The 12943-nt window shown below is 47.0% G+C and overlaps 1 protein-coding gene across 1 annotated transcript; it reads left to right on the forward strand.

Annotated features, from left to right (window-relative positions):
• Positions 1 to 382: 382 nt before the first annotated feature.
• TMEM98 (transmembrane protein 98) lies at positions 383 to 10894 on the forward strand. Its single transcript, XM_017542086.2, has 7 exons — positions 383 to 464; positions 535 to 718; positions 2206 to 2337; positions 3242 to 3275; positions 5286 to 5401; positions 8718 to 8777; positions 10023 to 10894. Exons 2-7 carry the CDS (start codon positions 588 to 590, stop codon positions 10228 to 10230), a joined length of 681 nt encoding a protein of 226 aa, XP_017397575.1. The 5' UTR covers positions 383 to 464; positions 535 to 587; the 3' UTR covers positions 10231 to 10894.
• The last annotated feature ends 2049 nt before the right edge of the window (positions 10895 to 12943 follow it).

Raw genomic sequence — 12943 nt, forward strand, 5'->3', positions numbered from 1 at the left:
GGCGGGTGGATCACTTGAGGTCAGGAATTTAAGACCAGCCTGGTCAACATGGTGAAACCTTGTCTCTACTAAAAATACAAAAAATTAGCCGGGTGTGGTGGTGGGCACCTGTAATCCCAGCTATTTGGGAGGCCGAGACGGGAGAATCGCTTGAACCCAGGAGGCAGTGGTTGCAATGAGCCGAGATCATGCCATTGCAGCCATGGCACTCCAGCCTGGGTGACAGAGCTANAAAAAAAAAAAAAAAAAAAAAAAAAAAAAAAAAAAAAAAAAAAAAAAAAAAAAAAAAAAAAAAAAAGCCATTCTAGTCCAACTGGGGAGCAAATTCTTCTGATAAAGGAAAAGGCAAATTGGGGCATGGCATAAAATGTACCTTGGTTCTCTTCACGCCCTCAGGTCCCTGCAGGTGTTGTGGAGGAACCTAGCTCCTGCCATCCTCTCCCCCAATTTGCCACTTCCAGCAGGTAAGACCCACTTGTCCCACTGTTTTTCATGGCGTCTTTACCAGATCTGCTGACTTTATGTTCTCTCAAGCTTTAGCCCGTGAGGAGGATGTGAGCGGGACTGAGTCAGGAGCCCCCTGAAGCATGGAGACCGTGGTGATTGTTGCCATCGGTGTGCTGGCCACCATCTTTCTGGCTTCATTTGCAGCCTTGGTGCTGGTTTGCAGGCAGCGCTACTGCCGGCCCCGAGACCTGCTGCAGCGCTATGATTCTAAGTGAGTGAGCCCATGAAGGGGATGGAGTAGGGGTGGGCTCTAACAAAACAAAGAGAGGAGCTCATAGTTCAGTGTTGGGCAACTCTAACTCAGCTTTTTGGTTCTAAAATGGTGCCTGCAGGTGTCCTTCTCTATAAAGACCTCAGAGTTTGAGAATGTTCCTTAAGTATCCCAACATCCTGAGTCACCTCCTTCTCTGCTTCCTGAGCCAAGAAGAAAGTCATGGAACATGTTCACCTAGCATACAGATTCAGCCATCTGTCCCAAACTGGCCACCTTACTTAGCAGTTGGACAAGCCAAATCACTTTCCAACCAGACCCACAGGAACGGCAATCAGATGCCCACACTTTGGCCACACATCTAAGCAACAAACATTTGGTTTTGTGAAATCCCCACTTAGGACTGTCTCTCTCTTTGCACAGCATATTTTTTTTGTTTTTGAGATGAAGTTTCTCTCTTGTTGCCCAGGCTGGAGTGCAATGGTGCAATTCTTGGCTAACTGCAACCTCTGCCTCCTGGGTTCAGGTGATTCTCCTGCCTCAGCCTCCCACGTAGCTGGGATTACAGGCATGTGCCACCATACGTGGCTAATTTTGGTATTTTTAGTAGAGATGGGGTTTCACCATATTGGCCAGGCTGGTCTTGAACTCCTGACCTCAGGTGATTCGCCCGCGTCAGCCTCCCAAAGTGCTGGGATTACAAGCATGAGCCGCCATGTGCAGCCTGCCCAGCAGATTTCTTTGTGATACATTTTATATGAAATATATTTTGTAAGCAGGATTCTTTTTTCAATTTAGGGATGTTTTAATTGATAGACCCTTCAGGGACTAACCCTTAGTTTCTCTTGTCCTGTTTTAATTCTATCAGCATCTCTGTCAAGCGGTTCATAACTTATAAATGTCCATTTATATGACCAAGGAAAGCTTTGCTGTTGAACAGAGTGCCATGGTATCTCATTTTCTAAAGTACCCTGTTGTAAAGTTGAAGGTGTTTTTACTTCTTTTGCTTTTCCAGTGTAACTAGGAAAAGGCAGGGTTATAGGGATGGGCCAGAGTGGTTCACAGGAGTTATTATGAAGACCAGGTAGGGAGCCCATGTAGGTTTGGGTAATAGGAACCATTGCCTCTCTATGAAATGCAGGATTAAAGGGAAAATCCGTTGTAGAAGGATATAATTTTGTCCCTTCAGGATATCCCTAACATCTTTGTATTCAGGTAGTTACACCTGACTCTTTCTCTTGGTGGCTTATCTTACTCCATTTCACTTTTGTTTTAGTGCACCTGGCCTGCCCCTCCAGCTCGCTGTCTAGCCATGTGCCCCGCCCTCACCTACAGCCCCCTAGGCTTAGGTTTGGATCTGGGACAAGTAGTCTCTGCTCTGACTTATCAACTCCATCCTTATTTTACGGTGTATGTGGGCCTCAGTGAGGAGAGGGTCAACAGCAGTCACCTATCATGAAACCATTTAACGGAGGCTTTTCTTCCAGGCCCATTGTGGACCTCATCGGTGCCATGGAGACCCAGTCTGAGCCCTCTGAGTTAGAATTGGATGATGTTGTTATCACCAACCCTCACATTGAGGCCATTCTGGAGAACGAAGACTGGATTGAAGATGCCTCGTAAGGCCACGGGGACTATTTGCTTTTCCACAGCACCCCCCACCCCAGGCTTCTGGCAAATGGTGCCCTTTGCTGGCAAAGGATGGAAAGGCACAGGAAAGAGCTGTCACTTGCTGCTCTTTCCTGTGCCTTCAGTGTAATAGATGTGTGGTCAAGGTTGTTTCAACCACGCTGATGTGCTTGGGTTATCCTTTAGGTGTCCATAAATTGGACACTCAGGCTCCAGAGATGCAGCTTTTTTCTTTCGGATCTTTGGGATCTCCTCCATCCAACAGGAGCCCCTACATTTTGAGAAGTGGCTACTTCATTGCCTTATCCATTTAGCCATCCATTCCCTGGGCACATGTTTATGGGGCATTATGTGCAGGGTACTGGGTCAGGTGCTATGGATATTGAAATGGTTGGAAAGACAGAGTTACACTCAGTATCACAGAAACTATTAGAGATCCTTGCACACAGTGCAGTAGGCACATGGCGAAGGCAGTGTCTAGGTTTGCCTGGCCTGGGGAGGTCAAGCTGGATCTCACAGAAGATATCACAGAGGAGGTACCTGTTGACTTGGGTCTTGAAAGATGAGGAGGAGTTCCCCAGGCTGAGCACAGGGGAAGGACACATTGTGTAGGGGGAACAGTCTACCAGAAGCTTGAGAATTATAATAAAGCATGCCTCACTAGGTGTGCAGTAGAACTTGCTGGAAGAGGAGATTGGGTGTGGGGAGGGGAAGGAAAGGGAGGTGCTCCCTCATTTAACTCATGGGCTTGTTCATTTTGACACTGAGGGATTCCCACTCTTAGTGGTATCTGGCTGTGCTCACTGGTCAGGGCGAGTTGAGGAGCAGGGGTGGGAGCTGGAGGGTGGTCAGCCCCTCCAAATGAGCACTGATGACTTCTTCTTGTTTCCTCAGGGGTCTCATGTCCCACTGCATTGCCATCTTGAAGGTAACCCTCTCTCATTTCTCTGTGGGATGATGGGGAGTTGCAAAGCACTGCTGTGCTTAGACAGAGTAGAACGGGACCTTAGATAGGGCACTGATCCCTCGCAAGAGGCCTTTCCCTTAACCTGACACTTGGAATTTTTGCGGTTTACTTCCCCTCTGGCCTACACTGGTTATTTACAGAGTCTCAAGGCTATTTCAAAGGCTTTATTTCATCTGGTCTTCTTAATACAATAACCTGGAAAAGACAGCCTAGGTAGGTAACCACCATTTCACCCACCATGGAGAAAGCTGTGGATGCCTGAGACCAGGGAGCTGCCAAGAGAAATGGGATTTTCCTGCTTCTCCCTGCCCTCTTTTTTTTCACTAACAGAGAGTTTAGGCCTGTACGGTGAGTTGCTTTCTGTATATGGATTTTTGCTGTGACTAGAGAGTCATCACTAGCCCTCTTTGGCTATGACTGTAGTCAGCCAAATGGAACGATCAGTGTTACAAAACCAAACCAGACATACTTCAGTCTGAAGACAGAGGATTTTTTTCTTTGAATGCCTGGAATCTTTGAAAAATTGCATCCAATTTGCATTTTGGATAATTTTATGGTTTTAGCATTTGTCTTCAATTGTTGCCTGATAGTATCCTACCTAATAGACTAATAATTATACTGAAATACTCGGCAGTTGCAAATATCAGATTTTTTTTTTTTTTATATCAGTAACTTAAGTAATCACACATTTATCTCTTTGATGAATACTTATTCAAGATTTCAAAAGAAATAACTGTCTTAAGTGTTATTCAGTAGAAGGTATTATTAATAAAATGTTCTTTACCCCACCTCTTCTTTGGCTGTGTCTCAGGAGATGGATAAATGCCTAGTAGGAAGTTATCATCTCATATTCCAGGCTTAGTTAATTCCAAGAAGCTCTTTGGATATACAAATACGGCTATAGATATAAGTATGGTTATTGATACAGCTAGGTAGGCATAATGAATAGAGAACGATGCTATACTACATTTCCCTTCTCCCAGCCAAGATGTGTCCTGGGCCTGGGTTTTGTCTCCTACCCTTGTCTATTAGGAGGATAAATGGCACCTGTGGTGTGAGATGAATCAGCTGAAGGGAGTTATACTGAATTGGAATCAGTTTCTACCTGGGAACCTCAGATCAAAGGAGAAGGCTTCTAAGTCTCCTTTTGGGCTATAAGAACCTTTTGCTAGGTGGCCTGCCCTTGCGTTTCTGTGGTAGGAGCAGGGAGAGGGGTCTGGGCTAACTCCTGTGTGGGACTTTGAGCTTCTCTGTACTTTCCAGCTCCAAGTATAGGTCAGGGAGAGGTGCTTCTTTGCCGTGGACAGAGGTGCACCAGGTTCGTTGGTTCTATCGTGGGGAGGCCTGGAAAGGGGAAGCAAGCTGTAGGGTGGCCAGCTCTGTGGGTGGACAATGAAGAAGGCTGTATGTCAGTCTTGCCTTTTTCCTGATTTTCGTGAGGTCCTTTCATCATCCGCTTGACAAACATGCTAATATATTACCTGAGAAAATTGTTGAACTAAGTGCAGTTACTGGAGCATGTGTGTAAAGGGAACAATTGCCCTTTATCCATCTCCGTTCCTGAGGGTGTCCTGCTGGAGCTGTTTATTCTTGTGGGAGACTAAACCATGAGATGAAGGAATAGAAAAAGAAAGTAGGTTTTTCCTCTAAGTGAGAAGGTGAAATTGGAGCACATGATTTTTCTTAGACAGATTATTTCGGCTTAGACTTCTCAGAGCCAACACCCTGCCCTTGATCTGCACCCCCCACTGCACTTCCTCTCCCAGCCATGCCCTTTGCTTTTGCCGCTTCCCACCCATTTCTTCTCATCTCTGTACTTTTCACATCCATTTGGCTGTTACGTTAGGGGGCCAGCTGCGATGAGACTCATGGCAGGGCCTGATTTGTCTTCAAGGGGCGGTGGGGAGGGGGGTGGGGAGGCCCTGAGTGGAGCCTGGTGAGCCCTCATCTCTCTCCTCCCTGCTGCATTAGATTTGTCACACTCTGACAGAGAAGCTTGTTGCCATGACAATGGGCTCTGGGGCCAAGATGAAGACTTCAGCCAGTGTCAGCGACATCATTGTGGTGGCCAAGCGGATCAGCCCCAGGTGAGCGATTGGTGGCCTGGTGGTCCCACACTCCACGAGGGAAGAGGGGCTGGAAGCTGGGGTAGCCGCAGAGCCGGGCTCTTCTGCAAAACAGTGCACAGGCAACTTTAGTTATCTGTTTACCACACATTTACAGAGTGAGCAGGAGGGTTTAGATACTGAGACTTCCCAGCTAAGGTGGGCTCCCAGCATCCTCACCTGCAGCATGACCCATTTGAGAGGGCTTTGAGAAAGCTCCAGCAGGTGCCTAGTCCTGACTCTGTCCTAGACCTCTGCCCTGCAGAGCCCATGGCGGCTCCTCTTTCCCAGCTGCACACTAGCTCCCCTGGCCACAACTTTTTCCCAGGCCGGTGTTTCCCACAGATGCCCACACCCGCGTCTCTGCCTGAACCTGAATTGAGTCTATCGTGAGGGACCTACTCTGGCTGTGCCCACTGCCCCATCCCTGGCCCAGGCCAGCAGCCTCCAGCACTGGGTGGGAGCTGAAGCCATATGGCATTCAACCTCCCAAATTCCAGGCTGCCTGCAAAATCCCATGTGGGAGGCAACCAGCAGGATTGCAGTCAACAGCGACACCCCTTCATTTGGGCTTGATTCTGTGAAGAAAAATAAAGCCTTTTTCTTAGAGCCAAGGGCTGTGCTAAGTGTGTGCTGCCATCTGATGGCTGGTATGCTGATGTGCCTGAGATGAGGGCTGGGGCCAGGATGTTTTCTCTGCCAGCCACCTGGCCCGTCCACCCACCCAGGAGGGCACCTCTGTCTGCTTGGTGAAACAATGGCACCGCTGTGAGTTCCAGGGGCCCACATGTTTCTTGTTGCCATGGCCCCGGGTAAATCACGAGGAACCAGCCCTTTCTCTGCCTCAAGATTAACCAAATAAAAACGACCAGTTTTCGGGGTTGCCATGTGAGCTCCTCTGAGAGAAGACATGACCTAGGCAGCTTGAACTCCGTCCAGGTAGTTCAGTGAGGTGAGAGAGTAGGAGGGGATAATCCAGGGAGGGACTCAGCCCAGAACAGTTCCTGGCTTTCTCTGGAGTTGACCCAGTGGGGTGTAGCTACATGGTCAACCCCTGGCCTTATAAGAACCCGCATCTCAGGCTCTGGGTGGACACCAGGCATTCCTTCTACATTATTTTATTTATTTATTTACTTATGTATTTATTTTATGAGACAGAGCCTCGCCCTGTCTCCCAGGCTGGAGTGCAGTGGTGTGATCTTGGCTCACTACAACATCTGCCTTCTGGGTTCAAGCGATTCTCCTGCCTCAGCCTCCTGAGTAGCTGGGATTACAGGCACCCACCACCACGCCTGGCTAATTTTTAGTAGAGACAGGGTTTCACCATGTTGGCCAGGCTGGTCTCAAACTCCTGACCTCAGGTGATCCACCTACCTTGGCCTCCCAAAGTACTGGGATTACAGGTGTGAGCCACTGTGCCTGGCTAATTATTTTTGAGATAGAGTCTCCCTTTGTCCCCTAGGCTGGAGTGCAGTGGCTCGGTCTCAGCTCACTGCAACCTTCACCTCCTGGGTTCAAGGGATTCTCCTGCCTCAGCCCCCTGAGTAGTTGGGATTCCAGGTGCCCACCACTGCGCCAGGCTAATATTTGTATTTTTAGTAGAGACAGGGTTTCGCCATGTTGCCTAGGCTGGTCTCGAACTCCTGACCTCAGATGATCAGCCTGCCTCCACCTCCCAAGTGCTGGGATCACAGGTGTGAGCCACCGTGCCCGGCCTCAATTTCCATTATTTTTAAAGATTCTGCACTGTGGTATCCGCTAGACCCTTCATCATCCTCTCTGTACCTTCTAAGAGCCAGCCAGAGGCCAGGCAGATTCCTGTGATGTGGGTTACAAAGCAGCACTTTGAGGGGGCTGAGGTTTCTGTGTGGGCCTGGGTGAGTGGGATCAGCACTGGTGCTAAGGTGAGGGTGTGGCATTGTCCAGAGAGAGGACCTCTCCTGGTGCTCACAGGCCCATCCTAAAGAGCGCCTCGGACTACTTCTAGAATGCTTCCTGCCATAATTCAGCCAGGGTCCTCGCTTTGTCCTTTTACCCTCATATTTCTTTCTCCTTCTGGCCATGTTTTGTCCCCATTGTTTTTCCTGCTCCATTTATCCCACACAGTGTGTTGGTGGCCTATTAGTCTCGAGGAGATGGCTTCAGCTCCAGGGCACTAGAGAAAGGGGCTGACTGAGACAGGCGCCGAGGGTGACTGTGTCTCTGCATGTCCTCACCAGCTCCACAGCCCTGAATATGAGTGTTTGAAGCCATCTTTTTTTCAAGTGCTTTCAGAAATCAAACAATACATCTTTATTTTTTCTTCCTATTGAGTGTTCACAAGCAAAGATTTGGAGCAAAACGTTGTACCACACAAATTAGAATGAATTGTAGGTCCTTTCTGAACTTGATTTTAAAAAATTAACCACGGGTAGAAGAAATCCAGTATGGCAGTTTGAAGCCAGATTAAACTCATGGCTTTCTTTTTCAGTGTCTTGTATACCTTTAGCTTTGTATGATTGTTCCCCAAATACAAGAGTAATCAATACTTGTAAAAATGTAAAATACTGCAGACATAGATGATCTGGAAAGTCTACCCCCTCCCAGTTGTAGGAAGTAGCCACTATTAAGTGGTGAGTGTTCTGCAGGCCCTTCCCAACCCCACATTTCAGAGCTTTTGTTTATCTATTTTTATGCAAATGACAGATCGAGCTTTATATATTATTTGGCAGTTTGCCTTTTTAATATAGTAGTAACCTTGAACATCATTCCATATGTATGACTGTATTTTTAAAAACCACTGGAACTGAAACAAAACTGGGAAACAAAATAGTCTCTACAAAGAGGTGTTTGTGCCTAAGTGTCTGAGAATGCAGAAGCAATTGGAGAAAGAACCATTAAAGACTGGGTGTGGAATATCAACAGAAAAGAATTGGAATAAAGATAGAAAGGAAGAATGGGGCTGGGAATAGTGGCTCACACCTGTAATCCCAGCACTGTGGAAGGCTGAGGTGGGTGGATCAACTGAGATCAGGAGTTCGAGACCAGCCTGGCCAACATGGTGAAACCCTGTCTCTTTTAAAAATACAAAAATTAGGCGGGCATGGTGGCAAGTGCCTGTAATCCCAGCTGCTTGGGAGGCTGAGGCAGGAGAATTGCTTGAACCTAGGAGGTGGAGGTTGCAGTGAGCTGAAATCATGCCACTGCACTCCAGCCAGGGTAACAGTGTGAGACCCTGTCTCAAAAAGAAAAAATAAAAAAAAGGAAGGAAGGAGAAAGGAGATCAAGAAAGTGAAGTTAACCTTTTTCCTCTGGACAGGGTGGATGATGTTGTGAAGTCGATGTACCCTCCGTTGGACCCCAAGCTCCTGGACGCACGGTGAGAGTGGGGGCGGGGCACATGTTCCCTTTTTCATGTTGAGGTCCACAACAGTTTTATTAGATCTGTGAGGCTGGCTGACTGGCTTGTGTTTGGAGGGTGGCTTTGCAGCTTCCTGAGACTGCCTTGGGTGCCATTTACTTCAGTGAGTGGCGCCTGACTGGTGATAGAGGCCAGTCCTCTCCTGAAACCCAAGAGAAGAAAGAGCCAGTCTTAGATTTTAAATTTTTATGATTAGACATCGGCCATGTTACATCCTAACTGTGCCTTCCCTTCCACCTTACCCCTTCCCCCCTCTGATTTTTGGACCCCAGAAACAGGCATGCCTTAGCTGTGAGTGGTGCCTAGTGGGGCAGTGGGGCAGTGGTTTCCAGAGCAGTGAGAATGGAGGTGACAGGTCAGCCACAGCTATGCTCACCTGCCACCAGACATGCTCGTACACACAGTGTACTTAGCCCTATGAAATTGTTATGTTCCTGTACCAGATGCAACCCATTTAAGAAATATAGATTCTTTCCTGCCTTGGATTTATATGACCGTTTCATACGCATGTAACAGTGGCCCGATCAGCAGTGGGTCACAGTGCCTCAGCTTTGGTTTCTCTGCCTCACTCCTACTGCTGCCCCAGCTTTGTCTATGGGTTAATAATCTGTAATGCGTTCTCAAATGTATCATGGTACTCACTATATAAAAGGTATTCTATAGCGAATCTTTCAACACTGAAAAATACTGTTCACTTTGGTTTTCAATTAATTAATTAATTTTTTTGAGTTGGGTAAACCAGCCCTGGACCTTACTGATTTGTAATCAATAAGGAATGTTCAGTTGAGGGTGTGTCTGTCCTACGTTTAAGTGGGCAGCAGTTGGGGATGTGCTCCTCGATTGCCCATATCCTACTGTTTCACAAGGCGCTCTTTGGGGAGATGTTAATAGGCGTGCTGCAGAAAATGGCTTCCACAGCCTTAAATAAGCTTAAGAGAAACAACCTATTATAGTCTCCTCTTGGAGCTGTATCAGGTAAATCTCAGAAGGCTCTGAGACAGGCTTCAGTTAACTTTGTTTAACCCAGTCATCTCCAGATTTATTTGAGCATGGAACCAACTTTAAATTACATACCTACCAACATCCTAGGGAAGGGTGTGTAGTGCAGTTTGGGGAATACTAGTTTAAAAGTCTATCTATTTGGGCTTTTGTGTAAAGTCCCTAATTTCCTAGGAAACCTGATCCTAATTTTTTTTTCTCTAGGACGACTGCCCTGCTCCTGTCTGTCAGTCATCTGGTGCTGGTGACAAGGAATGCCTGCCATCTGACCGGGGGCCTGGACTGGATTGACCAGTCACTCTCGGCTGCTGAGGAGCATTTGGAAGTCCTTCGAGAAGCAGCCCTAGCTTCTGAGCCAGATAGATGCCTCCCAGGCCCCGAAGGCTTCCTGCAGGAGCAGTCTGCAATTTAGTGCTTACAGGCCAGCAGCTAGCCATGAAGGCCCCTGCTGCCATCCCTGGGTGGCTCAGGGTGGCTCAGCTTAGCCTTCCACCTTTTCCTGTAAAGTTAGTTGTTCTCTATGGCTTAAGAGTTCAGCTGTGTGTGCATAGTAAAGCAGAAGATCCCTGTCAGTTTATGCCTCTGTTGCAATTGCAAATTGTGGCTGGTGAGTGGCAGTCTAACACTACAGTTAGGGGAGATGCCCTTCACTCTCTGCACAGAGGAACGTTGAAAACTGGTGGACTGTCAGCTTTATTTAGCTCACTTAGTATTTTGAAGAAAATTGAGCCACTGTCTAAGAAATCAAGAGGTTTCACATTAAAATTAGAATTTCCGGCCTCTCTCCATCAGTCAGAAAGTGTGGCGATTCTGATCTGCATTTTCAGAAGAGGACAATCAGTTGAAACTAAGTAGGAGTTGCTTATTTTGACAAGGCTTGTACTCTCTCACCTGGCCTGTTTCATTTATATGTATTATCTGCCTGGTCCCTGAGGCATCTGAATCTCTCCTCCCCCTTACAGGTTTGGGTTTGAAGCTGAGTACTACCAAGTTGATTTCTTTTTTTATCATTATGCCTGCAATTTTACCTAGCTACCACTAGGTGGATAGTAAATTTATACTTATGTTTCCCTCAAGTGTGTGGTTATTGAGTCAAATTCATATGCATGGTGTATGGTGGGACATACTTAGATGGAAAGAGAGAGCCTAAGAATCCTGATGATGATTTCTGTGTATGTCTCAAACTGAGATATTTAGGTTGGGTACAGTGGCTCACACATGTAATCCTCACACTTTGGGAGGCCAAGGTGGGTGGATTGCTTGAGCCCAGGAGTTTGAGACTAGCCTGGACAACATGGTGAAACTCATCTCTACAGAAACTACAAAAATTAGTCGGGCATGGTGACACATGCCTGCAATCTCAGCTACTTGGGAGGCTGAGGTGAGAGGATCGCTTGAGCCCAGGAGGTGAAGGTTGCAGTGAGCCCTGATTGCAGCACTGCATTCCAGCCTGGGCAACAGAGTGAGACTCTGTCTCCAAAATATATATGTAATATATTTAAAGACCTCTTGGAGTTGAGGCAGAAGTGAAGATACCATTATGAAGTAGTTTCCACGTTAACAATAGCAATGACATGAAGGATGTGTTCCCCCTTTCTTCTGATATTAATATCTGTTCGTTTTGCAAATTTTGCAAGATGAGGGGCATTTTTATGACTTGAAACTTTTAATATCTGTTCATTTTGCAAACATTGAAAGACAAGGAGCATTTTTATGACCCAGAATCACAATTATATAATTTGGATACACACCCAAATGGCATAATTTCTATCATAAACCTGTAGGAAAGCCTGAAGTTCTTCACCTCTCAGGTTCTCAGAGCCAGCTTGCTCTTGGGAGAGGAGCCTGGTACAGGGGCTGCCTGGGTTCATAGTCTACGCTGCTAAGCATATTTGGAGGGGCTTATCTATTCCCAGGTCATTTTCTCTGTCCTAACTGGAGTGAGAAGATTCCCCATTCTAGGGAACCAGGAACCCATATTCCCAAATCCAAGATTGGGACCTGGTTTGTCTTTCCATTTGGGCACATCATTCTCTCCAGGAAAAAGGCCACTCGCAACCTGCACCATGTACACCAAACCCCAGGTGGGGGACTGAGTCAGGAGAGGGAAGCTGGAGCTCGACTCTCATGGCCTAAAGGATGGATTCTGGATGCATTCCAGGGGACACCTTATTGGATTGTTGGCTTCCATCAACCCTAAAAACATTAAGTGGTGAATTTCCTGTGCTGTCAAGCTGTGAATGGGAAATGTATACAAAGCCACTTTGACTTTTCTAATTTAGGCCTCCACAGTAGACATCCAGAGGCCTCCTATTTTTGTCTTTTTACCTCCCTGTCAAAGCCTGCTTTCATTAGACTGGAAACCAATTCATGCTAAGGTTGCAATGGCTGCCACAGTTGTAAGTGTGCCCTGCATTTTAACCTGCACCAGAGCCCTAAGCCAAAGAGAAGCAGTTCTGAATTGGCATCTGAAATACCACCCGCCCGGTGTGCGCGTGGGGGTGGAGAGCTTTCCCTGCACCTCTGAAGCAATGCCCAATGTTGATTACCTTCTCAGAGTCCTGGCAAGTCCTGGCACACTGGTTTTCTTGATCCTGAGATGCTGCCCTTTCATTTGTGAGGAGAGGTTGACGTTGGAGGTGTCTGCTGGACTGTAGGATTTCTGAACCCTTTGCTGTGTAGTTTTTCTTTCTAGTGCTGGACAAGTAAGAAACCTCTGAATAGGCTGGGCACGATGGCTTATGCCTGTAATTCCAGCACTTTGAGAGGCCAAGGGAGGCAGATTACCTGAGGTCAGGAGTTTGAGACAAGCCTGCCTAACATGACAAAACCCCATCTCTACTAAAAATACAAAAAATTATCTGGGCATGGTGGCAGGTGCCTGTAATCCCAGCTACTCAGGAGGCTGAGGCAGGAGAATCACTTGAACCTGGGGGACGGAGGTTGCAGTGAGCTGAGATCGTGGCACTGCACTCCAGCCTGGGATACAAGAGAAAAACCCCATCTCAAAATAAATAAGTAAATAAATAAAAATAAAAAAAAATAGAAGCATCTGGATAAAGAAGTTGGTGTTGGTGGCTGATGGTTGAAGTGGAAGCAGTCTTTGGGGTAGGAGGCAATGCCAC

The sequence above is a fragment of the Cebus imitator genome, unplaced genomic scaffold (genome assembly GCF_001604975.1).
Source record: "Cebus imitator isolate Cc_AM_T3 unplaced genomic scaffold, Cebus_imitator-1.0 Scaffold140, whole genome shotgun sequence".
Lineage (NCBI taxonomy): Eukaryota > Metazoa > Chordata > Mammalia > Primates > Cebidae > Cebus > Cebus imitator.